The sequence below is a fragment of the Camelus dromedarius genome, chromosome 13, assembly GCF_036321535.1.
Source record: "Camelus dromedarius isolate mCamDro1 chromosome 13, mCamDro1.pat, whole genome shotgun sequence".
NCBI lineage: Eukaryota > Metazoa > Chordata > Mammalia > Artiodactyla > Camelidae > Camelus > Camelus dromedarius.
Window position 1 is genome coordinate 8340380 of NC_087448.1, and position 27687 is coordinate 8368066.

At 38.4% G+C, this 27687-nt stretch overlaps 1 protein-coding gene across 4 annotated transcripts in view; it reads left to right on the forward strand.

Moving 5' to 3' along the window:
• The window catches only part of NALCN (sodium leak channel, non-selective), a 265237-nt gene that overhangs the window by 112154 nt on the left and 125396 nt on the right, over nucleotides 1–27687 (forward strand). For all 4 annotated transcript variants that reach the window (XM_031466281.2, XM_064492994.1, XM_064492995.1 and 1 more), the window contains 3 exons: nucleotides 1169–1300; nucleotides 14675–14842; nucleotides 19448–19639. In XM_031466281.2, coding sequence (XP_031322141.2) covers nucleotides 1169–1300; nucleotides 14675–14842; nucleotides 19448–19639 — 492 coding nt within the window. The remainder of the gene's footprint in view (nucleotides 1–1168; nucleotides 1301–14674; nucleotides 14843–19447; nucleotides 19640–27687) is intronic.

The window sequence follows — 27687 nt, forward strand, 5'->3', positions numbered from 1 at the left end:
TAACATACTTAGAGTATGCATTACATGGTAGCTATTATAATCATAGTAATTACTTGAATGCCTTAATTATTTCACCTCAGTGTAGGCAGTAGACTTGGACCAGATTTGGATCCAAATTGTGTTTCACCTTCAATACTTGTGGGACAGTGAGAAAGTTATTTAACTTCTCTGAGCTTCAGTTTCCTTCTCAATAAAATTACAGTAACTTCCTAGAGCTATTATGACATTAAATGACTTAATTCATGTAAATCACCTATGACAGCTCCAGGCATATAATAATTATAAACATAGACATCAATTATTATTATTTGTAGTATAATTTTCAATAAATTATTTATGCAAAGGGTACAAAATTTCAGTTATAGAAGATAACTTCTGTCTGTCTGCCATACAGCCAGCGCCTATAGCTAGCAACACGCTGTTGTGTATTTAAAATTTGGTAAGAGGATAGATCTTATGTTGTGTTCTTACCACAAATAATAATAATAATAATTATAGAGGAGTCAAGAAGAAGCTTTGGGAGGTGGCGGATATGTTTATGGTCTTGATGATGGTGGCGCTTTCCTGGGTATATATTTATCCCCAAACTCACTAAGTTGTATACATTCAGTATATACCACTTTTTTATGTCAACCATACCTCAATAAAGTGGTTTAAAACATAAAAGTCATTTAAATAAATAATTTACATAAGTAACAAAGCCAACAAATAAGTAGATCTTAGGTTTTGCCCACTTTTCCAGTTTACGATGATCTCTAAAGTGCTTTCATCTGCAGTTAACTTTTTCTCTTAATAGAATAAAGCAATACTTGTTCTGTGGTTTCAGCTTTCCAGAAAGAATTTCTCCATTCAGTCAGCATTAAGGATCAAAGTTTCTTAACTAACCAGGGAAAATTAAGATATAAACTTTACACAGTGAAGTGAAATGTATTTTCCGCTTTTAGCCAGAAGTCTCTGAAACCGTCTCCCCAGTTATTTTTTAGCTGCCTGAAGAAAAAGACCCCTTTGCTCGGACTGTTCTGCAGTGACACTCCTCAGGCTGTCTTAGAAGTCCTGCTCCGCGCAGCAGCAGGTCCCCAGGACGCGGCAGATGGAGGTCTGAGCAGCTAATGATGTTTAGTCGTAGGTTTGTTTCTTGGTTAAGAGTTCATCTGTTTTGCCTCCACAGCAAATGATGCGGTCATCCGTTTTCCACATGTTCATTCTGAGCATGGTGACCGTGGATGTGATCGTAGCCGCGAGCAACTATCACAAGGGAGAGAGCTTCAAACGGCAATATGACGAGTTCTACCTGGCGGAGGTGAGCAGCTCGCGGCCCGGTCACTTTGCAGGGGAGAGGTGACCCTCGGCCGGGGAGAGTGCCTTCGATAAGTCAGAACATTCATTTCATTTCATTACTTACTTGACTTTGACCGAAGGTGATTCACTGTCTGCTTCTGAAGTATTTCCCTTGGTCTCGGTGATGCCCGATTTGTTTCCTGTCCCGCGGGGCCTGAGTGATCGGCCCACAGTTGCTGTGGCAACCCTTGTCCGGGGTGTGTGTGGCCATCTGGCTGTTTTCCTGTCCATCCCTCCATTCTTCTCCTTTGTCATGTTGTGTTAGTCTGTTTCCTACCAAGTGTAAGCGAGCACAGATTCAGAACGCTGTAAATGAGCACGTCAGCGCGGCAGGACCAAGGAGGGGCCGGGAAGGAAATGGAAATCGGTTCCAAAATCTGATGTGTCACAACCCGTGCTAAAGATGTCAAGGCAGGGACAGGTGGCTTTAGTGATTACATAAGCACTTCCCAGCACCCTCTGTACCATCCTAGAATGTTTTAATAGTACTTCTTATTGATGGGGTAACATTGTTAATGTTTGATTCTCAAAATATTTTTTAAGGATTTCTAGAGACGACTGTTTTTTCAGTGTGAAAAATTATTTCTAAAATATATCTTAGAATTCAGTGGTTATGTATTTATGAAAAAACTGATTGACATACACCTGTTTAGAAACCCTTTCATCATCTAAGTGAGGTATGCATATCCAGCTGTGCTACACTTCAAGAAATCCAATATGTGAAAAAGAAAACTTAAAAAGCAGAAAAATTGCAATTTGATTATTTTATTACAAAAGCGCTTTTCACATAGAAAATAAATTTGCCTTATAGTTGGGTTCTCTTATTACCCAGAATTCTCTCAGTGCATTTGAAAATGGATTGGGTTAATAAAAATTCAATCCACCCACACATATACTTTTCAGAAAAAGAATTGATGGTATACAGCTATTGAATATAAACATCTAAGCGGGTATCAAGAAACTTTCAAGGAGTCATTTATGAGTTCTTCTTTTTGTAGAAGTTTGTTTCCTGGAGGAAACTATCATTAGTACAGAACTTTCTCTGGGGTAGAGTCTACTGTGTTGTGTGTGGAGTTTGCAGTTTAGCAAGAAATATACAGTAAACAATAACAAGTTTTTTTGTGCTGTGGAGAACCAATAACAGGGCTCATGAAGAAATGATGTCCAGCCCAAAACTTGAAAATGGGTACAATTTGCTGCAAATCCAGCACAAGAAAGCTTGGATTTTCATTAAAAGCAGAAGGAAACACACTTGCAGGTGAATTTCTAATGCAGGGGTGGGACTTCACGGACTCCCCATCAAGTGGTTTCTGTCTGTTTCCATCCAGCTAGGAGGCAAGGTCGCCATCCAGCCTGAGGATGAGGCAGTAAAGTGGGAAGCTTGTGGAGAAAGGAGAGAGGAAATGGGTGTGGGGCAGAATTCAAAAAAGCTAATTACAGATACATCAAATGCAACACTGAGGATTGAGACTACAAATTTATAGTGACGCCAATTGAGACAGCTCTGTGACTTTTTTAGGCCTAGCATGAAGAGGGGAAATGCAACATTTAGATTGGTCCAGCTTTAGAGTTTTTTCAGGCTGGTGGAGCTGAGAGACAAGGGATCCGGGAATATGGGTGGTTGGCAAAGGAGTTGAAATGATGACCCTGTGGTCTAGGTTGGATAGGAAAAGAGGGGGAAAAAAGAGAATGAAAGAGCAAAAATGAAGGATCAGAGGTCTCAAATGGTTAAAGAACAGGTACAATTAAAGGGATGGGATATGAGAGCTGGGAGGTAAGGTCATGAGCAGAGAATGGGATCCAGGATTTAGGATTTCAGAATAATTCAAGGGAATTAAATACAAAATCTAGAGTGTTATATGGATGTGGGTGGCTAAAAGTGAATGACAAAGTCAAGGTAAAAATGGTGGGGAACTGCGAAGGTAAGGTGTTGGCTGGATTTTCACAAAGACCCAGGTCATGGAGCATGAGGCCAGTTCTTTGGAAAGGAGTGGAGGCCGGGGCTGTGGAAGTGACTGACGGAGAGGTGAGTGGAGGGCAGCCACAGGGGGCACGTGTACGAGGATGTTTTCACCTGAGGGAGTTTGTCTCCCGGGGGCACTGGGGAGTAACCGATGGGGCGCTCTTCCTCATCCACACGTTATCCTCCATGGCCATATGGGCACTGCAGCATCTGGAAAGGGTGGTGGGGGAAGTGGTGCATTTGGGACAAAACCAGTGGAGGCAAGGACGTAGGAAGCAGACTCTGTGAGCGAAGATTTGAGAGTGAAGGAGAAATTGTTTAACACGGAAAAAGAAACCAAAGTTAGTTCAAGGATCCAGGTGGAATGGGGTAGGAAGATGAGGTGAAAGAATTGTACAATAGTATTAGAAGCAGAGGTTAAAAGGCTGATGACCAAAGTGCCTGGAATAAAAGCAGAAATGGCTACTCGTGGTTGAGATTATGCCATTCCCTCTGGGAGAAGCAGTCTGTATCTGCTCCCTGGATATTAGAGATTCCACTAACATTTCTTTAGTAGCCCAGCCCAGGGTGGGTACTCAGTCATGCTGAATCAGTCCTATAGAACAAATACACAGGCCACTCACTGGGAATAGAAGAATAGAACGAAATCCTCCAGTAAATTTTACCTAATTTCTTCATGTACAAGTTGATCTCTTTCCTAATGTGTTTATATGTGTTAGCTGATTTATGATCATGCTGTAAGAATTTCCAACAAAACTTCAAATATTTTAATATTACAGAATTCACTGATACTATGTAAGTGTCTAGGGGTAGTTGAAAAATCCTTGTCATTTTTCTTTTTTTAATTAAAAAATCAGAAATAGAGGATTCTATAGTAAAATCCACTATGTATTATGTTGCAATTAATTATTGCCCCCTTCCCAAACCACTGAAAGAAAATTTGATTTTAATAAACTGCATAGTATAGATGGGGAGGGTCTAGCTCAAGTGGTAGAGCACATGCTTAGCATGCACGAGGTCCTGGGTTCAGTCCTCAGTATCTCCTCTATAAACAAACAAACAAACAAACCTGATTACCTCCCTCCCCTACCAAAAAAAATAATAAAATAAATATTAAAAAAAAAGAATCCTTAAAAATTAAAAATAATAAACTACATGGTGGTGATTTAGTTCACTTAAAAATATTTATATAGACATGACTTTTTTATTCATGAGCTACTGAAACATTCAGAATTTGCTCCACATCTAATGATTGATTTGGGGGCATCTGAGTTTCCCAAAGCGTGTTTGCACTTTATTCACATCAGATTGTCTCTTCTCTTTGTGGCAGAAACTTGTACACGAGCCGAAGTAGTTTGTTTCAAATAAGAGTGGATAAGTCATTTTAATAACACTTAATGTTTTATAAAATATTCTCTTTTTAAAAAGTTGGTAAAGGTGGTCTGAGTTTAAGGCAGAAGTCAACAGACTTGTCCTGGAAGAGCCGGAGAGTAAACATTGCAGGCTCTTCAGGCCACATGCCCCCTGCTTCAATCACTCAACTCTGCTGCTTTTGTGCAAAGGAGAAAATGGTCTCAGAATGGTTGTTCCAGTGAAGCTTTATTTATGAAAATAAGCAAGGAACTTTATGTTGGTTTAAGCTGTAGAAACATAGAGTGTGTCAGCTAACATCCCCATATGTTAAATTCAAATATAGTTAAACTAACAACATAATAGTTACCATTTTTTTTTTGGAGGTTCCATTATGTTGCCAAGTGCTTTAAAAGAATTCATTATCTCATTTAATCCTCAAAATGGCTGTAATAACAGCAATTCAAGTTTATGGACAATAATGATACAGTATTTAAGGTAATAGAATTATGTAATATTTTGGAAAATTTGTCTTTAAAATAGATCACAGGAGGCCATGAGCTTTCAGAGAAGTAATTTCTTGAGTTCCCACATATTCTGGAGTAAATTACTTTGAAAATTCAAAAGAAACCAGTTTACCCATTAGGAGTCAGCTTACAGTCTAAAAAACATCCTTTAAGCATAAATTAAGCTGCTTAGCTTCTGTTGTGATGCTGGGGACATGTTCTGTTACTTTGGATTAATTAACCTAAATTTAGAATTAGTTAAGAAACAGGAAAAACTTTTCTTTGTTTCCTATGCTATGCATAAACACAAGGAGGTAAAGATTTACTTTCTTTTGTAGAAGTTTTCATTTTGATCTAAGATAATCCATTGTTATTTATATTATACGTAAAATCACATTGTCTTAATGAACATAATTATATTTCAAAATACATAGTTTCATTTTCTTAATGAATAATATAATGAATACTTTCCTATTGTGTAAAAATGTATAAACGTATCTGTATATCCACTAGACTGTACACTTAGCAGAAACTTATCAGCACGGCATTATACACAGAAAATGAACAGTTTTAAGAAAATTCCTCTTTTAAGAAACTCACAAATTGGCAGGAGAGAGAACAATGAAGTGAGCAGTTTGAACAGCATGTCTCTGTTGCACTTCGGATCAAGAGAGACGTTTACCTTGTTTAGAACTCTGGGGTGTCTCTTTGATTTCCTGTTTTTTCTGTGATTGTTACGTGTTTGAAGCAGAAAGGCTTTCATAAAAGCATGGACTCATTTTGCCATCTTACAGGAAGTCATCTTTTCTAGAAAACTGATTTCTCTGTTCCTCTGAAGACACTTGGCTTTATGATATTTGTTAAAATGAAATTAAGTGAAAGAGCCATTCATTTTAGTTCCAACAAAACCTGACACCCATATTTCAGCTCATTAATCACAAGAAATGACTGAATTCTGAAAGTAACTCATCTTGCTATACCAGCAGTCTTTCATATTTTCATCAAATTTAGTTCCATTTTCTGGGAAACTTTAATTAAATAAGTTTCTTCTGACTGTAACTTTTTCATGTGTTTATAAAGGATTTGGGCAGTATCTTGTTAGGTGAAAAATAATAGAATAATGACATTTTTCAGCAATTCAGTGATCCATCTAAGTTTGCTCTATAACCGTCTAGAATACTGATGGTACCTGATAAACTAAGAGCAGGTGATTTACAGACACCTCTGGAACAATGCCGGTAATCATTTACTTGGATGTTATTTAATCTGAATCTCATTTAGAATAGGGTTACCTGAATTGGGTTTCTTGTGATTTTTGTCCTGTAATCTTCTTCTGTGTTAAATATGCATTCATTTTCTCATGAATATCCACTATGTTTCTGTGAAATTATGAAATAGAGTCTGCAACACAAATCTTGGATAACATATTTCAAGTATCTTTGCACATATGGGCAGTATCTCTTTTTTCCATTTTATCTTCTCAGACCTGTGTGGCACAATCAGCTCATTTATAATTTGTCACCTATAAATGTTCATACATTACTCATTGAATTAAAAGGGCAGAACAATTTCCATTGCTCCATTTATATTAAGCATGTCATTGTCCATTCAGTTACTTTTCTCCTGAGCTTCAGAAACTTGGCAATCATCTCGTTGTCTTACCTGCTAGCCTTATAAATCCAATTACAAGTTCTTTTGGAAAATAAGTATTTTAAATGAATTTCTTGCACTTTTCATTCTTAAAAAAAAAACAATCTTTTCACAAGCTACATGCTTTCAACCTCAGAGCAAATATAATAATGTTTCTTAGAATAGTAACTCCTTTCATTTTTATTTATTCAATTAAATTAATTTAATTTAATTTCATTTTAATTAAATCTGCATTCCTTGGTTGATAATTTTCTTGAGGACTAGATTTGTTTTGGTATATATTAAATGGCATACATATTATGAGATGAAAATTTGGAAAATAAATATGAAAAATATAGTGTTTAAAGAACTCATATAACCTGCATTCCTGAAAATACTAGTTTCTATGGTGACAACAAACCTAATTTAAGTGTACAGCATGAATTCTCAACTCTAAGGGGATAACAGTTATTCTTGGAGAGGCCAAAAGAAACTTACTCTTTCTACGTATAAAGTAGATGCGGAGCTGTGGAGTATATGAACACATTTAGAACGTATCTGTGCCAAAAAATTCCTTATGGTGTGGTGATTAGAAACAAAATACCTAAAAAGACTCCTTGGTGGGGGAGGGGGTTAAAAAAAAGATTGCAAAACACTGATTTAGGAAAATTGTAAGAAGAAAGAAATATTATAGTTTTTTCGTGTATTGTTTTCAGGTTTTTTTCTAGTCATGCGACAAAAATGTTTATGGAGAGTTTATTATACTCTTACAAATCTTGCCTTCACCCTTAAAAAGACAACTTTCAGCTTGTAAGCGCCCACAGATGGTGTGATGTTCCCTGATTCGATACAGAGGAAAGGTCCCACTGTGACCTTCTTGATGTGGGGGCAGCAGAGTTAGAGGCCAAGGCCGTGGAGTGCTCCCGGGCCAGGAGGGATGGGAGGAAGCCCTCCATCCCACAGGCTGCAACGCTGACTGCTTACAATTTGCAGAAAACCTCTAGACACATGGTCAGGTGATGCTTATGGGGAGCCCTTCCAGGTAGCTGGGTTCTGCAGACAGCCCGCTGGCCTTCTCCCTTTTATATGGCCGGCAGCGTGACTGTAGTTAGTTCTACCCCGTCCAGCAACCGTCAAGGCTGAGTCCACTGACACAGGCTGGAGCCACCCATTGAGAGGAGGCTACTAAAATTACTTCCTCACCACCTCTACCCTGGTTCTTCTGAACTGTTGTTGCCTTCCACAGAATTAAAATCCTATGCTAAGCCCTCTAACCTATACTAAAATAACTGACAACTTAATTTTCCTAAATCCCTTCTTCCACTCTTGGCATAATTCTTCTGTCCACCAGAATAACCATAATTACAAATAAGCTAGATATATTTTTAGGTATAATATTTTTCCGTGAAACTTTACCACTTTGGGATTTATACTGTTTCTCGGAGAACTAGAGAGTTAGCTTGTAACAATTAACTAACTGTGTTAAAAACAAGGCATTTGCTCCCAGGAGAAGTGGAATCAGGAATTCTAGTGGGGAAAATCAGAGGAAATACGAGTATGTCTACATAATCACAAAATAGTTGGCTGAATCTTTCTTTCATGCCTTTTAGTGTCTTTGAAAAGCATGTAGTTTTCCCACCAGGCAAATAAGAATGCAAATGGATCCAGCTGCATATTTTATTATGAATTATGATCATTTCATGGATCGTTCCATCTGTCTTTTGATAGCAAATGCAAAGTTAGTAAAGTGATTAGTTGTATTTATATATAATTAAACAATCTTTGGGGACATATTTCAGACATTTATTGATAGTTCCTTACTTTTGAAAAAAAGGCCACTTTGATATGATTACGTTCCTCCCTTTGGAATGCAAGCCTGAAAACCTAGGTGAAGGGAGAGGTGGAGGTGTGGGTGCCGGTCTCTGCTCCCTCTGCTAACACAACAGCCGGGTCAGGCTGCAGGGGGACCTTCAGGACAGAGAATCCAAGTTTCATTTTCTCCAGAAATCTGCCAAGACGTCTGGGGAGAGAGCAGGGACTGGACTTGTTCACGGTGTTGCAGGGCCTGGCGTGAGAAGCCAGAGCTAGAGAGGAATTGCCTCTTGTTAACACTTCTGGCAGGGGTTCGGGTCCTCTGGCCCCTGACTCTGCAGAGGAGTTGCATCTGCCCACTGGTTGCTTGTGGTCCCGGGATATCCAACCGAATCCGCCTGCTGCCCAGCAGAGGGGCCGTGGTTCTCCGGTCATTTACCACAAGAACCACAGTGCCTTCTACTACCCCTCGTTTACCACTGCTCAAGAGAGCATTAGAGACAAACAAACAAAATCGCATAGCCCTGGGCAAGCAAAGGAGAACATTCTCACACAATGGGGCTCAGAAACAGGGAGGAGCTGGGAAATCCGAGGTGAACACCAGTAGAGAAGTTTCCTAGTCAAGTAGGACTGGTGGAAGAGAGAGGAGGTTTGTTTTTTGGTTTTGGGGGTTGTTTTTTTCCTTCAATGTCTCAAAGATAGTTAATTAGGCAAAAAAACAAACAAACAAACAAACAAAAAACTTCTGAACTTTGACTAAAATTTTCAAAAAATGAGCTGAAAAGGGCATGGTTGTTGATGAGAGCTAATTAGTAATATGGGAGATCAAGTGGGGAAAAAAATAAAGAAATGGTAGAAAGGATGAGGGAAAAGCAAGAGACTAGCCACTCAGATGTGAATAAAAGGAGCCCCTGAAGGAAAAAGGGAACAGACAGAAGAAGGGTAATAATAAATGAGAGAAGAAATTTTTCCTATACTGAGGAAAAGCATATATCTGTAGCTTGAAAGGTTCACCAAGTCTCAGAGAGATTAAATGAAAAGAAAAAATTCCTAGGCATATCGTGGTGACCTTCCTTGGTTGCAGCATAAAGAGGAGACCTTTGTAAGCCCCTGAACAGGCTTAAATTACCTGCAGAAGCACGATAAATATACTGTGCTTCAGATGACTCAACCTCAGTATTGGAAAATAGAAGGCAGTGAACCTGTGTGTATAGATAGATAGGTAGGTAGGTAGGTAAGTAGGTAGATAGATAGATAGATAGATAGATAGATAGATAGATAGATAGGTCACTGAGAAAAAAAACCACAACTCAAGAATCTGTATGCAGCCAAAATATTTGTATCAGTATTAAAAATGCATTTTAGGTAAGGAAGGACTGAGAGAGAATACAACCCTTGATGTTTATTTGAGGAAACCAACCCAAGGTATGCTAAGCATAAGATACATTCATCACACTCCACAGAGCCGGACAGGGAAGATGAAAAGGAAATAAAAGCAGTGGGTATTGGATCTAAATGGAGGATGATAATTGAGATGTCAAATTAGGGACCCTGAAAAAAAAGGAATACTTACAATTCAGGAAACTAGAATTAAATTTGTGGATGATCTCAGAAAAAGCAGAATTTAGGAAGACTATGATGTCAGTGGAGCGTAGGGGTGACAGAAGTCTACCGGGCCGTTTGTAGACTGGCCGGCGTGTGAGGGATGAGTGAACAAGCAAATCTGTTCACTCATTAGGAAGGAGTTTACAGTTATTTTAATTTTGATGCAATAGTAAAAAGTATACATGGATTTATTACAGTTGGGAATTAAGCTGGGGGATTAGAAAAGCAGAGTCCAAATAAACAAGGGGGAGAAAGAAATTAACAATGTGACCAAACCAGAAAAGACAAGAAAAGGATAAAAGATGAATATCAATGACACACAATGAACTATAAATGTAAGGCCATAAACATAAGGGATAATCTTCGTACATTAAATGTAAGCAGGTTGAGTTTTCCTATTAAAAATCATAGAAAATATGATTATGTTTAAACACAAAATTCAAATAGTATATTGATTATAGGAAATACATACAAGGTGGCCCCCAAAGGTGGCTGAAAATCATCTCTCTGTGAAACAACTAAAAATGACACCCAAAATGTTAAAACATCTTAACTGCTTAGTAGAACGTGCAAAAAATTAAGGAATGTTCTCAACGCCAAGAATGAAGTGCTCATGTGAGTGCAGAACACCTGGTGGACACTAAGCCAGTGGCTGCTCTGATGGTATTTGCATGTCCTTGTCACCTAGAACTTGCCATTGAGAGCTGGACCCCAAGGTGAAGAGTCAGAATAGAGAAACTCTCTAACCCCCGCCTCACATAACATCAGGACACATGAGGTCTGTACCTCAGTGAGAGAAGGAAAGTGTTCATCCCTCAGAAGCAAATAGTGAGGAAACCTGCAGTCTTGACCTAGACTCCAGATGAATAGAAAAGGAGGAAGCTTTACTGAAAATGTGTCAACACAAACCTGCCCTCACTTGGGATTGGAGTTAAAAATCATGCTACTTTCAGATCTGAGAAATGTCAGCCAAGAAATTGATTTAAAGAGGTACCAAATTTGTAAGCAATGTCCTGCCCACTGGTGTACCAGTTCTTTCTGGAAAAAAAAAATGTACCCTAAAATCAGGTCTTGAAAATCTAGAGGAAATCGATCTCCTGGCAAAGTATAAACTATCAAGTTGATGGACAAGGTTAGAAAGTGGATCATTGAACATTAGAAAGCTTTGATCTACGGTTACAAAAAGGACTGGTTTTCCTTTCTGATGTGGTTTTCCTGCTGGATTTTGTCTGCTTTCAAAGATGAGATAATTCTTATTTTATTTAAGAAATTACAGATCATACAAAAGAAGGAAAACTCCACAATAAGTTTGATCAAGCCAGCATAGGTTTAACCCAAACCTGATAATGGTAGTCCAAGTAAAGTTATAGACCAATTTTGTATATGATAGTAACTACAAAAGTTAGAAATAAAATGCTATCCAGTAAAACCAGCATAAGCATCTAGGGTTTATTCCAGGAACAGACAAATGGTCAACATCAAGGGCTCTTGTGATAAATTTCATTGTCTCAGTGAATTAATGAATTAAAGGCTAAAGCCCTCTCAGTAGAGTGAAGAGAAAGGAAGTCCTTAAACACGACATAAATTATTGCCCAAACTCACTGAAACAATTATACATGAATGCTGAGAAACTTCTACTGAAAATAAAGACTATGTTATAGATCCTAGTTATTACTACCACATTACTTAGCATTTATTTGGCTATATCATTATAGCTAAAGAGTTAATACATTTAACTCTAAAGTAAATCTTGAGAAAAATCTTACATTCATTTGCAGATGAAATATACATATTTTTATAAAGCCCAAGAGATTTTTTTAAATATTGGAATTAGTAGAAGAATCTAGTAAGGTGGGTAGAGAAAATCAATGTAAATAAGTCAGTAGCTTTTCTTTCAACTGGAAATAACTAGGTAGAATGGTAAAAAAAATTTTTTAAGTAAAAAATTTATTTGCATTAGTGACTGGAATATTAAATCCATAGAAATAAATTTCAAAATCAAAGAATAACATATCTTTATGGGGAAATTTTTATTAAAATATACAGTCCAAATAAATAGAGAAAAACATAGTGTGTTTCTGGATATGAAGACTTGATTGTAATTCTTCTAAAGTTTTATTTTGTATGTAAAAGGTAAAGAAAAAAGTTATAAAGATAGACACATGTGACTATATAAAAATTAAAGTGCTTATGGAACTAATGCCACTAGGGTTAAAAATCAATTTGTTGACTAGGGAAAAAATATTTGCTGTTCATAGCAGACAAAGATTAATGTCCTTAATATCAACAACTTCAAAAACTGATAAGAAAGAAACAACACCACCATAGAAAACTGGCAAGGTTATGAACAGAAAATTTGTCTTAAAAAGAAAATAAATCTAAATCATCAGTACACATATGAACAGATAAGCAAAAGTTTGATTAAGGGTGATTACTTCTGGTGATCGTGCAGATTTAGGATAAGAAACACTTTCCTACTTTGCTGAAAGGCAAGTGACTTAATATAATATTTTGAAAGTAATCTCTTAATACTTTCTAAAATTTAAAGTGCACAGACTTTTCCTTTGTCCCAGAAATGCCAGGTTTGAGACTCTATTTATAGATATGAAAACCCAGTAAAAACTGATATTGTATAAGGGTGGTCAGTGCAGTCTTGTTTTTGAAGTAGCAAATGCTTAACCATTTTTCCTGATGATTTCTTATCCCAGGAGTACCACCCTTACCTGGAGATCATCATAGTAAGTGAAGTAAGGCAGAAGGAGACAGAAAAATACCATAGGATATTACTTACATGTGGAATCTAAAAAAAAAAAAAAGGGCACAAATGAACTTATTTACAAAATAGAGACAGACTCACAGACACTCGGGATTTACAGATACTAACTACTATATCTAAAACAGACTAACAATGAGGTCCTACTGTATAGCAGAGGAAACTATATCCAGTACCTTTAATGACCTATAATGAAAAAAAATATGAAAAGGAATATATATATATACAACTGAATCACTATGCTGTATACCAGAAGTTAACACAACATTGTAAATTGACTATACTTGACTAAAACTGTACCACCCTTGAATGAATCAGTAGGGAAAATGTTGAATTAAACAAACATTGAATACTATGCAAAATTATGCAGCTGATAAAAAGAATAAGTAGGACCTGTATCTCTTAACCTGGAGGGACGTCTGTGATTGTCAGTGAGAAGTTGCAAAGTCGCATACAAAAGGCAAGCCCATTACGTGATTATATATGTTGAGATTACACTGGAGGTAACTGAGGAGGGTGGTTAACACCAATCATCTGAGAAAGGAGGCCAAGGAATTGTATTAATATTTTGTGTATTTGAGATTATTTCACAATTAAAATGTATTACCCTGTTACATTTTTTTAAATTATGTCAGTTTAAATAAAGCAAGTTGGGTCTAGAGAAGTGCTCGATTGAGAAGTAAAGCTAATTTCCTCCTCACATCTAAGTTAACCATCTGCACTCCCCTTAGTATTCCATGCCTAAAAATGCTATTATTAAAACTCCGCTTTCTCCACATTTTCCAAATGTGTGTGGAAGAAAATTCCTTCTATGTTGGCCTTGAAAAAGAGAAGCAAGCTATGCTTTATTCCTGTCTCCAGCAAATCATCTGGTATCTTCTAGGAGGGATATGTATGACTAATTCCAACATTAACTCTTGTGCTCTTTAATTATAAATTAATCGTATATTGCCATTTTAATTCCATTTGTAAACTTCTTTATAAAACGAGTGTTTCTACCCATAGGACAAGTAAAAAAAACAGCATGCTGTGTTTGTATTCATACTTTATATTGTTATTTGTAGTAGCAAATCTATAGAATGAATGTAATAAATTAAGAGGTTTAACTAATTTATTCATATAGTAACGTTGATTGTTCATTAATTAATAATGTAGACGTATGTTAATATATTAATTCATGTGTGCATACACACACACAAAAATTGCTTAGTATAAAATCCAAATTTCTCTGCTGTTTATGTGGCCCAAAGCATAGACAATATAGATACTTTTTAATTTTAGTTTAATTACACTTAGTAAGCAATATGTAAGTCATTTTCTAATATACCATATGCACTATAGAAACTTTATTTTTAGAAAATACAAATTATACCAAAATGCAGCCTTTCTGTGTATATAGTAATTCTATAAATAGTGATGACTTTTAAATAATATTAAATATTGAACAATGAAGAAGTACCACTCAGAAACATTTAACATTTTAACATATGTATCTGATTGCCTAAGATTTATTTGGTCTGTGATGTTCTAGTTGGTGTGTTTTAAAACTATGTTTTTAAGAAATATCATTCTGGATCCTCGTGGGCTCCTCCCTGTTATGATAGCGGCTGAAATTCATATACTAACAAAACATATGAAATATTTTGAAATCAATTGTAGTTTTAGATTCCAATTTTAACCATTTCTTTGTTCCCCTAGGTGGCTTTTACAGTCCTTTTTGATTTGGAAGCACTTCTGAAGATATGGTGTTTGGGATTTACTGGGTACATTAGCTCGTCTCTCCACAAATTTGAGCTGCTGCTTGTAGTTGGAACCACTCTTCATGTTTATCCGGATCTTTATCATTCTCAGTTCACGTACTTTCAGGTAATACAAATCATGCCTGTTTGTCTCTAAAATTCTTTTCTTTCCAGAGAAAATGCCAGTTATGTTTTAATAACCAGATATTATAACAACTATAGTAAATACCAACTTGAGATAAGCCCAGTGACATCCTAAATACAAAAACAGTGCATTCAAAAATTTTAACATTGTTTTTAAAACTCCTAAAAATTTATGGTAATCAATGGGGATGTTTATCAATGGGGATGGACTGTTCATAAATTAGCACAGTGTACAGATAATACACATTTTGTATACATATGAATATTATACACCTGTGCATACATACCAAGTTTTAAACTACATAAGATGTTGACACAGACTTTAAAGAGCAGGAAATATGAATTTTATTCTAAGTGTAGATCTCCCTTCCAAATAAGCCTAAATGTGTTTGCTCAACACTGACTTACAATTGAAATAAGCAGAAATAAACTTACCTTTACAGATTGTAATTAGTCATAGTTTATTATTTATAAGTGCCTGTGATTTTATTTGTGATTAAATAACAATACTTATTTTTACTTTATTTATAATGACTAGATGTCTATTTTTTCAAATGTGATGTATTGAATCATATTACTTTATAATTATTCAGTAAACAAAAGTAATTATTAATTAGGTTCTTTGTAATTGTTGAATAATAGCAATGTGCTGAGTGTTCCTTTAAATATTTGGTCAAAATATATGTAAATGGGATATCCTAATTTTTAAAATCTCAAATATAGTCATTTTTTGACTCGAAATTGATAATTTTTATGGTTTATCATGTGAATATCAGTTCCATTGTTTTCTTAAAAATTGTTGGAGAATAAAATGGCAGTAGAATTTTTAAAGTAGAGCTTCAGAGAAACAAGATTCTAACTTCTTAGATGCAAGAAAATGCATTCCACCTTCACTGAGCTTATTCATTGGTGATACCGAAGCTGTCATTTTCAGAGCAATATTATTAACTTCAGCCGCTAGGTCACAAACTGAAACTTAACACTGCGGATACCTGGAGGAAAGGTCATGAAAATATAATTCACAAAAGTGAAAAACATACCCCACAAACATACATGAAAATCTGAGCCTCAGGCAGTCACATCCAAGCTTCACAGAGGGTGACTTATAGGTAAGCTTTCAGTGCAGTCAGCATCTTTATACAGAAGTCCCTTGTCCCTTGTTGGGTTGTATCCTCAGGCTTGGTTATCATAAGTGAGATGGCTGGGCCAAGTGACTTACACACGTTGAAAATTCTTGATACAAAATATGCTTTCCAAACATTTGTGTCACTGTATGCTCTTGGGCAGTGCTGCCTAGGTTCACAAAATCAGCAGAAGCATTTAGTACCCACATTAGAGAATCATTGCCCATAATTATAGAAAATATGCCTCATAGTCAAAACTACAGCATATCTTTTTTACAAACCTATTAAATTAACCAAATTAAGAAAGACATCAATGCCCATTTCAGCAAGAGTACAGTATAAAATATATTCAGAGCTTTAAAATTCTTAATCATTTCTCACAGATAATTTTTCAGTGAAAAGTTACAAGTAGATCAAAATTTTGCATACAAAGAACATTCTGGAATTGTTCATGAGAGAAAAAAATAGGAACTGTTTAAATGGTAAACATTTAATAAATAGCTTAGTAAGTTGTATGCAGATTTGACCATAAAAATGATTATGATGAATTTGTAATAACTTAGAAATGTCTTATTTAAATGCAAAATGGTATAAAATTATATAACATGTATAGCTACATATATATAGCTGTATATATGTATGTAAAATACCTATAAATGAAAAAAATGACTGGAAAGAAAGAAACCAAATGATTACATATCTGTAGGAACACAGACTCAAAAGGCTTTATTGGGTAGATAGAGTGAAAAGCATGCTTATCCCCAGATAAATGAAAAGGCGTAATTAGAGTCACCGATGAGGCTTTGGCCTTTACATGGAAAAACAATGTGAAATCTTACCCTTCTGAAAATGCCGATCATATCACCAGTGTGGGAGTTGTGTTAAGTTCTGTTTCTTCCAGCTAATGAAATATTAATTTATCAAAATTGCACAGATGTGCATAGGCTGTTTTTTTTCCAGAATTTGGGACAAGATTCAAAAATCCTTAGGCAAGCCCCTAAATATGATTTTGATACAAGTGGAGAAAACACATGGTACTGAAATTTGAGCAATAAACCAGTTAAATTGGTTCTGTAAACTTCCCTGGACTCAGCTGTTTCACAATTAGATACTGAATCATTTATGTCTGAGAATAAAGAAATCTGATAAAAATGTGAAATCTTTCCATGTTATTATTCTGAATGTCAATATGAGTGTTATTATTTTAATAGTTCTTATGATAAAGCTGTTTGCCTGTTATTTGGAAAGATGACCTAAGTGTACTATGTTCTGACTCGGAAATACATGTTTTAAGCATTATAGCAGGGAAAACTGGTAGCTTAGCCATGCCTGTGGTATACTGTTTAATTTGAACATGATTTCTCACATAAATTTTCTTCTTTACATACTGGGTGAAGTATTTTAAATTAGAATGAAGAAAATAGATATTTTCTCAACCTCTTTAAACATTCGTTCATTAGTTTATTAGACGTGCAGCTAAAAACCACACTATTTGTGTTCTGCAGAAAATAGGAATAAGGTTTGCCACCAGTATTTCCTGTAAATTCAAAATCTGGGGGTACAGGTGGAGTAAATGTGGCTTTAGGGATGGCAAAATTCAGAGGCTAGCATCATTTAACATCAATAATATCATTTCAGGGCATCATGAAATCAGTACATTTCACACTCACCTTTCTTCTGAGTTAGTATCATTCTTAAGCTTGCGTTCTCCATATGGTGACAGAGATGCTCAGGGTTTATGTGGCAGTAATAAATCCTGCAGTAATGCCAATCAAGAATAAAAAATAGGACACCTTTTATAAGTCCCACAGCGGTTCTGAGGATGACCAATGTGAGTGCTCTGGCCAGGCCTGGATCATCAGGGTCAGGAGGTCCCTCCTGGACCTTGTGAACTAAGAGCAGAGTAGGAATGATTTGCCAGAGGAAAATCAGGAGAATTAGGAAGCTAGGGATGCTGGAAAAATCCATAGCATGTTATTTTATAGGTGTAAAATTTAAAACTTAGGTTTTTAAAACATTTCCTTATTGTACTTGAAATGGACTATGTTTCTTCTCATAAGACACCTTCACACACACCTTAAGCTCTTACTGATATTGAACCATCTTGGACAGTCATTCTACTTACCATACTTCATTTATGCCAAGACCACAATTTTCCTCTTTTAATGTCTCTAAATTTGGGATCTGTCTTATAATCAGTGGTGTGTTATACTGTAATTGTGGCAGCATTTTTAAATTTCTCAGCAGTACCTAAAAAAAAATCAGTGGCATCTTAGACTTGTTGAAAAATTCTTCTTTTCAATACATTATACCTCAACTTTTAATTATATTCTACTTTATATTTTTAATCTTATAGACGTGCCCTTACGAGCTGTATCTTTGTGTTATATTCCCTTTGTAATAGTAGCCATTGAATCTTATTTGTCCAACACAATGTTTGGCACATAATAGTACTTGTTAAGTGAATGAGAAAATTAATTAGTTACGGGTGGGAGTTTTTGCATACATATGCAGATACATGCAAAACATCTAAATATATGTATGTGTGTTTAGATAACAAGCTAAGCACATATAAAAATATCTAAAAATACAAGGCTTACATAAGATAGATGTGTTTCTCTCCAAGAGTTGTACAGTGTCCATGGTGAACAGGTGGCTCTATTCCACATGGTCATTGAGGAAGCCAGCCTGTCGGGTTGGACTGAATCTATTGTCTTCTATACAAGTCTTCTATTTCTAGTCCAAAGGCGCAATTCCAGTTGTTTCCATTTTCCAGCCAGAGGAGGATATAAAAAGAGTGTCCAGGGCAAGTTAATTTAATTTAAAGGTTGCAAAAATCACTTCCTTTCACATTCCATAGGTCTGAACCTAGACTACTGGCCGCAACTAGATACAAGTGGAGCTGGAAAATGCAGTCTGTGGCCCTGGGTAGCTACTTGCCAGGCTGAAATTCAGAGAGCTCTGTTATTTAAAGAAAGCATAGAATGGCTCTTAGGGTAGCAGTCTGAGCCATGAATAAAGACTTCATGATCGAAGGATTTTTAAAATTTCATTATAAATGTACACTAGTGCTTAGGATGCTTTATTTTATGAGACAATGAACATAGATAATATTAAATCAAATGTCTTCTTTGATATTTGAACATTAAAAAATACCAATTTCATTTCAACAGTATGTGTTAGTGAATGTCACTTTGAATTATCACATCATATGTTAAAACACTGAGTTGTCACCATTTTCCTTCCTTCCTTCCTTCCTTTGGGACTTATTGAATTCTTGTTTTATGGCAGGCACTGAGCAAGACTGATAGCTTAGTTATTATATTGTTACTTTTCATCACTAGATGCCCAGATGGAAAAGTATGATTTCACTGAGTGCTATGAAAAATGAGATTTTAGTATGAACCTATTTAGTTCAGTGTAAGTAAATGATGGAGTACCTGTGTTTTTCTCTCCCACAATAGGTTCTTCGGGTTGTTCGGCTCATTAAGATTTCACCTGCATTAGAAGACTTTGTGTACAAGATATTTGGTCCTGGAAAAAAGCTTGGGAGTCTGGTTGTATTTACTGCCAGCCTCTTGATTGTCATGTCAGCAATTAGTCTGCAGATGTTCTGCTTTGTCGAAGAGCTGGACAGATTTACAACATTTCCAAGGGTAAGAAGTCAGTTTAATTCAATTACTCTTAGTTTAATAATAATGATTGACATCTAAGTAATTTCACTTTCACAGTGGTTTTAAAATATGGTCATATTTTTGACAATTTGGAGTAATTCGGTTTTAATATTCACAGTGGTCTCTTCTGCAGAATGTCTGAGCACATTTTCAACCTTGTCAGATGATGTGTCAATTCTGAACTTCTGGAAATAATCTGATAGAATAAGATGCAGAAACCAGTAAAGATGGAAGCTAGGGTTCTTAGCGCTTATAAATGAAGATATAGTGAAATTTTCAAATTAGTAATTTAAAACTGTTTGAAGTTTGCTTTTTTGTGTTTGTGAGAGGTAACCTTTTAAATCTGTTCTACAGTTCATATGCTTTTGGGTCAGGCATAATCTAGAAGGAAAGTTTAGTTTCCAATATGATAAATTTCATAAACTCTTCATATTTGAAGTATCTTTAAAAGATCATCAAGTTCATATCTCTGTATTCTTGTTAGAATTCACTTAGGCTAAAAAGAAAGTTAAAAATCAATCAATCCGTAAAGAGAATTTATGTAGAAAATACAGCCCCTAATCAGAAGGCTCCTGAAATTTAACTCCATGTGGATTTAGACACATGAAAAAATATAATGACCAAGACAAAGATATATTTATATTCACCGTAAGCTGAAATAGTAAGGCCTATTATCTGTGAAGAATAGTCTTGGGGTAAGAACAATATATAATATATTTAAAAAAAAAAAAGCTTTGAGGGCAAAGGGGTCTGTAATGAAACAGACTAATATAGCCCAGGTTATTTTTTAATTTTAACAGATCTTAATATACTCTGGGTTATTACTTTTCTTAATCTTGTGCTGAATTTGTGACTCATTGCCAAGCTTTTGTTGAGCATCTGTCAAAAGCCAGGCAATCTTGGTGATCCTGAGACTAAACACAGTTAAGTTCCCAGTTTTCAAGAATTCGCAGCTGAGGGGGCAACCAGTAAGTAAACATAAAGCATGATGGGCTTTAATAAAGGCAAATGCAAGGTGTTCTGGGACCCCAGAGGCGGGGTCTATAACCAGGAATGGAAAAACCCAGGAAGGCTTCTTGGAACAAGAGGCTGGTGAAGACCAGCTGGACGGAGCCAGGCGAAGTGCAGAGAACATGGGAACAGCATGTGCTGAAGGTCTGAACTGAGCCGTGTCTTGTTCCAGAACTTAAAGGAGAAAGATTGATTAGTCGAGGGCAAGAGGACATAAAGCCAAGGAACTTTTAAATTGGTGAAAGCATGATGGGGATTAAATGCCGACTAGAGAGGGAGCAAGGAGAGGGCAGTAAAGATGTGTGAACCAAAGAGGGTGGCAGCGGAAGGTTCCCCAAGGCAGCAGGCAGGGCGCTGGCAGCGGGACTGGTCTTAGGCCGGTATTGAGCTGTCAGGTGACGAGGTGGTCTTGTAGGACGACAAGCCAAACCGAAATTCCCAGGGAGCCTTGGCTGACTGACCGGCACAGCGCAGGCAACGGGCAGGAGCAGGCGCCGCCACTTAGCGTCTGGCCCGGCAGCACCGGTGAGCGGCAGGTGGATCAGCCCGCCAGGCGGGGAGGGAGGGATCTTTGAACAAAGTTCCCACCCTTTTATGGACCAGGGAAGGGATGCGGGCTGACTGGAGGAAGAGCTAGGAGTGAAGGAGGACTGAGTCAGAATGGAGAAAAGTGTCCCAGCTGAGCCCCACCCCACTCCATTATGAGGAGCCCTCAGAGTAGAGGCACCTGGGACAGGGATGCAGCTGTGCACGTGAGCTTGGTGGCAGGGGGCCTGCGTCTTTCCTGGAACTCCCTCCAGAGACTGCAGTGCCCGGCTGTGCCCCGGGACCATGTGGGGAGGGCAGCTCCTTCCCCTTGAGCCTGCCAGGCAGAGCCTTGTCATTGCCCATGGTGGGGCCACTTGGGACTGGCCTGGAGCCAGACTCCTCCACAGGAGGGCCAGCTCTTCCTCCCGGGATAGAGGGATGCAAGCAAAGATGATGACAGTGGTGTCACCGAGGCCACCTTCTCTTAGTCTGCCCGTCACTGCCCCCTCACCAGGTTAAACACAAAGAACAGACCTCTGTCCTTGTTGGTGTCACTGTCCATCTCTCAGGCCAGTTTAATTCAGCACCCACTATGGCTCAGGCGCTGTTCCAGTACTGAAAGGAAACAACCCTCAGTTCCCTTCTTTATTTATACAGTCTTATCTTAATTGCATATTCATTTTTTATCTTTTCCCCTCGTCTCACCTCACCGATTTTATATCCCTTACCCACAACCTCTTTGAGCCAGATGATGTTTGGAGTTCAGAATACTCCAGATATTATAAGGGTGCTAACAGCCTCCGGAGTTGTCTGAGTCAGTACCCTATACCCAAAACATTATTTCTGTAGCAAAACATTAACCTTAAGACAAAGAAGAATAAATAAGATAATAAGTAAGTCTTAAGTCAGATCCAACATTTGCCACCAAATGAGCTCCCAACAGAACAAAACAAAACACAACATCTTTTGGTATTTTGAAAATTTTTTGAATATTGAAGTGGCAAATAAGGGCTGTGGGCCTGCATATAAAAGCTTCGTGGATCAAAGTCTACACTTTCTGCTCCATCACTTTTTGGGTATATGACACTGAACACATTATTCTTTAAGCTTTTACTTTTTCACATCTAAAATATAGGTGAACACAGAATTTTCCTCATAGCATTGTGTGTATTGAATAATACACGAAAACAACCCAACTCTGGTCTTAATAGGCATTAAAAAAGTGATATCCTATATAATATATGTGAAGTTGGCATATTAGCCTCTCCGTCAAAGACAAGGCTGCTTTAGACGCAGCCCCGCCTTAGCCCCTTGAGATTTGTTCTATTTTTCCAGCCACAATAGTAATCAAGTAGCATTGCATTTTCAGATCTCCAATTACTCAGTTGTGCTTTTCTGCCTGATTGCTTTGACCATCTTAATGAAAGCAGCCAGCGACTAGGGGGCCCCTAATCAGTGGCTGAGCAGCTGACAGCGTTGACAGCCTAGACCCTGGAAGTGACTAGAAGGTGTAGATTTCTCCTTGCACATGAGTGCAACTGAGGGTTAAAGCCGTGGAAAATAACCACATTTTGCAAGAAATGCTAAAAATATTACAATTACAAAAAATAGTCATTATCATTCCCAGTCAAATAAAGCACCATCAGTTGAGGGCACTTCCTGGATAGGAAATCAGCATCGGGAAGGATGGTTAAAAACACAGGACAGCCGATGCCCAATTTCCCAGGGTCTTGCTGCCTTCCTTTCTCAGGCGACATCCCTCTCGTTACCCAGTGGCTGGGTGCTGAGGTAGGTTGGCTGAGTATGTTATTCACCAAAGCACAGCACATTGAGGGAACAGGTTTTTCTACAAGAAAAAAAAAAATCATGTGATACATTCCAGCATAAAATCAGAACTTTTTAAAATCAGCGATTGTTCGTATCCTCTTTACTTGATTCCAAGCCACCGTGGAGGCCGGCTGCCCCCAGCCTGCACAGGGCTGTGGGATGCAGGAAAGTAACCGTGGGAGCACAAGGGAGACTTGAGAGAGGACTGGTCATGAAGAAAGGAGGAGCCCGCGTGGCGAAGGGACTCAGCATTTGTGCCCCGGAAATTGTTACCCTGGCTGTTTCTGGAACATGATCTTGACCCAGCCGTCCAGGGGGTGTAGTCTCTTGAGGGGATAGGATGTAAAACCGAGCACTGGTTTGATTGGCCCTGACTGTATCCTGGGCCCCTGCAGCCCACTGTGAAACCCCTCTGAGGGGAGATGACATGGACCCGGGAAGATGGTTTCCTTCCCAAATCCCAAGAAGAGAACCCTGGAAGGGCAGAGGGACATTGAAGACAGTAGCATCCCGGGCTACTGAGTGACTACCTGGTGCGTGGACCCCACCCTGAAGGACCCCAGGGGCTTCCTGAGATAGCAGAAGCTGAAGGGACCCCTACTTGTGTCTTTCCACTGGCTCTCCGGGAGGTCTCACTGCCTCATTCGGCCACACTGCAACCCATTCTCCATTTGCAGTAAAATGGACCCTTCTAAGATGTAAAATGTCTCATGACACGCTCCTATTTATCTTTTCCCTCAGGGTAACAAAGATTTTTAATTGGGTTTTCAGTATCATTTTTATCTCTGGCTCCTTTTACCTCTTTGGGCTCGCATTTCAGGGTTTCCCTACACACACCTTTCAAAGGCAGAGGCGGCATCTGTCTTGCTCATTAAGTCCTCCTTATCTAGCACAATCCTTGCCACAGGGTAGCTAGTGAATAGGTGTTTGAATGAAGAGTGGATAACAATACTGGACCAAAACAAACCTCTGTATCAGGCTCAGGGTACCAGATCCCCCCTTCCACTGTTGCCCAGGGCTCCAGGACCTCCATCAGCCCTCATCACTGCCTTACCCTTTCCCATCAGCATGCCTGCAGGGTCTTATCCCCCTTACCAGACTGCGAGCATCTTGAGGTTGGCAGCCCTATGCTCTCCTCTCCTGACACCTCCCAAAGCACATAGCACTGTGCCAGGGGGCTCTGTAGCATCGGAAAGTAGAGACAGGGAGGAGACAGCCAGCGGAGCCTCAGCATAAATCCCATGAGGTGGATGAGTAGAGTTTGAAGTGTTTTCAGTGGGGAAACAGAAAGAATGGCATACTGATACAATTTAATAAAACAGCTTTGTCATCACAAGCCAATAACTTTCTCTTGTAATTTGGACCAGACGCACTGCTAAGTAGAAATAACAAGTAGGCTCAAATCCTGCTGGCAGGAGGCATCCTGCTGCCGTTCCTGTTTTGTTGGGACTAATAGGTTATATTATGAGGAGAACAGTTAGATGAGCTTTTCATGACGGAACAGCCCCTACAGGTCGTAAGACAGGTTAGCGTAGGCAAGAGCCTCCTGTCTTTCTGTAACAAAGACAGAAACAAATTGCATTTTCTCAGGGTTGCCTGGCAAAAGCTTACGTGCACAGTTTCACTTCAGTCTTGTTCTGTTTATGCCTCCGCTTAGTATCCAGAGTAACTTTCATCTGCATTACTAAAATGCATGCAGTAAACATCCACTGTAGACCTTTAACCAGCTCAATATCTTCGTTTCTTTTAATTTCCTACTCATATGATAATAAACAGGCCTCATTTGTTTTGTATATGTACAAATGGGGATGGTTTTTATTCGTAAGTAATAATACACTACCATCCCTAACACAAAGTACTTGAAGTTTAATATTATTTATTTGATATAGGTTTTCTTAATTTGCATCCTCTAAATGCTCATTACTTGCTCTATTGAATTTTCACTTATAAAATCATGTCCAAAGCAGTTATACAATATAAGCAGTCAATGCTATAAAACACTTAATTACAAATTAATTTCCCTGCCTCCTCTCCCCACCAGAATGGCTAATCATGCTTTGAGTTGCATTGAAAGAAGTCCTGAGAAATTTGAAGAAACAACTTGTTCCTTAATTTCTTTCAGTATTTGCCAGATGTAGTTAGAGAGTTTGACTACATTTTTTAATAAATGCAGGGTTCATTTTATCTTCAAAAGAATAATTAGTTCAATTCATATTGCTGAAATCTTTATTAACTTTTAGTGTTTTATCTTCCATGTATTTAAATCTTTTATGACACTTCACAATTTATTTTCCCATTTTCCTGTATGGTAGGTGAATTCTTAGATGGGCCACCAAGATATCTGACCCTCTGCAGAATCTCTGCTCCTTGGGTTTGGGCAGGACTTGTGAATACAATAGTATTTCATTCCTGTGAGTAGATTGCTAATGAGGGAACTGGAGTCAGTCAAAAAGGAAGTTATCCTCGGGTGGGCCTGACCTAATCAGAGGGGCTGGGCCTTTTCTGAACAGAGAGATTCAAAGCAAGAGAGAGAGGGTCTCCTGTTGGCTTTGAAGAAGTAAGCTGCCATACTGAGAAGGGCCATGTGGCTAGGACGTGAGGGTGGCTTCTGGGGGCTGTAAGCAGCCCCCAGTGGACAGCTATCAAGAAACCAGGACCCTCAGTCCTACATCCACAGGAACTGAATTCTGATAACAACCTGAATGTGAGTAGGAGACCCCCAAGCTCCAGATGAGATGGCAGCCCAGCCTATACCTTGATTTCAGCCTCTGAGACCCTGAGCAGAGAACCCGATTCTGCCATGCCCACAACTCTTAGCTACAGAAACTGGAAGATAATCAATGAGTGTTGTTTTGTTCATCTGTTACATAGAAGTAGAAGACTAATGCACGCAGGTTTGGGATGTTTGTTTCTAATATTTTGTGCCTCCAAATAGTGCTGCTCTGAACATTACGCATTATTTTGTGTGTGTGTGAATTCTGCACATGTGAAAATATTTTTAAGGTGTGTAGCTAATAATGAAATTGCTGGGTCTTAGAGTAAAAATATCTTTAACTTTAATAGTGATAAACTTGCATTCTTAAGTTCTTTTTCCCATTTATCTGCTGTCAGCAGTACATGAGGAGCATGTTCTCTGCTTCACCACTCAGCAGCATTTGGTCTTGTCAGGCTTTGTTTTGCTTTAAACATTTAGCTCTTCATTTAACCTGAATTGATTTTTGTGGCTGCTGTGAGACGGGGAGCAGTCTCGTTCCCGTTTGTGTGACCCCTCATCACAGCACCATTTACTGACTAGCCATCCCTTCCCCACGGTTCCACAGCACCAGCTCTATCGCAATGTGATTCCACGTGCGTGTGCCCAGGTCAGGTCACACAGGCGCCCTTTCCATCTCCTTTTGCCATTGAATTTTCTTCCTGGCCAGCCTCCAGTGAAACCCAATAAATATCCAGCTTTACTCAAGTATCTCACTTAGCAATCTCCACCTTTCAGGGGTCCTTGACTTTGCCCCTTGTGTGGGTGGCACGACATTAAAAGCTGAAGTCTAGCAGAGCTTGTAAGTCCCCCGGGGAAGGTGCCTTTTCCTGACTCAAGCTGCCTGTTCATTTTTGGTGTTGGCATTTCCATTTGTACTCCTGGGAGATTAACTAGGCCTTCTAAAGTGTTTGTTGCATCTTTGTCCAGAATTTCCTGTGGTTTTTAAATCATTTTTTCTCATATATGATCAGACACTGAGGTTCAGTAATAAATTTTTGAGACCCGCCCCCCGCAAAAAAGAAAGAAGAAAACCACTTTGTTAACTATCTTTCGGGTAGATAGGTTTATTTTTTCCTATGGGCACAACCCGAAGCCAGGCATCCAGCGTCTGCCTTCGCCGTCTGCAGCCTCACATTTCTCTGCATTTGTTTGCATTAGATATTATCTCCACTTTGATTCTTATTCCCTCAGATTTATACTCCCCTCATCTGCTACACCACTGAAAGCCATCTCCCACAAATATTGGATACGTCCATTCACAATGAAGGCTAAATAGATCATGTGCCTGTTCTGTCGTTGTGTGTAATTCAGACAACGTGCTCTATGTGAAGGAGCTGTGCGGTGCCCACACGAACAAACGTGCCAGCTTTCACTGACAGCATATTTGAGAACGTAAGGATGAACTCAGCTTATCCCACAGGAGACACGTAAGAAAGAACTCAAGAAAGAAGGTGAAATGTGTTCCAATAGATGTATTGGGCGTAAATATCAAAGATATCCTGGAGTTACCTCGTTTGTGCTAAGCATTGTGCTTCCAGATACCGTTTCCTGTTAGCAAGAGAGGAAGAGATTGCTTCCAGGGAAGGCAGTCTGCAGGGCTTTATGAACTGTGGCCATCAGGGGTTTTGCTGAGGATTTGGGGAGCAGCCTCAGGGGAGATCCCCACATGAGGAAGACAGAATGAGTACATCAGAGAAGTGGAGGGTCAGGGCAGGAGGGATGGACTGAGGGGCTGCAGGGTCGGGCCGGAGCTGGACATCAGGTGTCTTCAGAGGTTGGGACTGAGTCGCGGGGGAGCCTTTGAAGGTGTTTACTCTCCCTCTGGTATGTTTCCTGGAGAAGAGTCGAAGAGCTATTTTGAGGAAGTTTACACTGAAAGAAATGTTATTTCTCTGAGGAGCCATTTTCA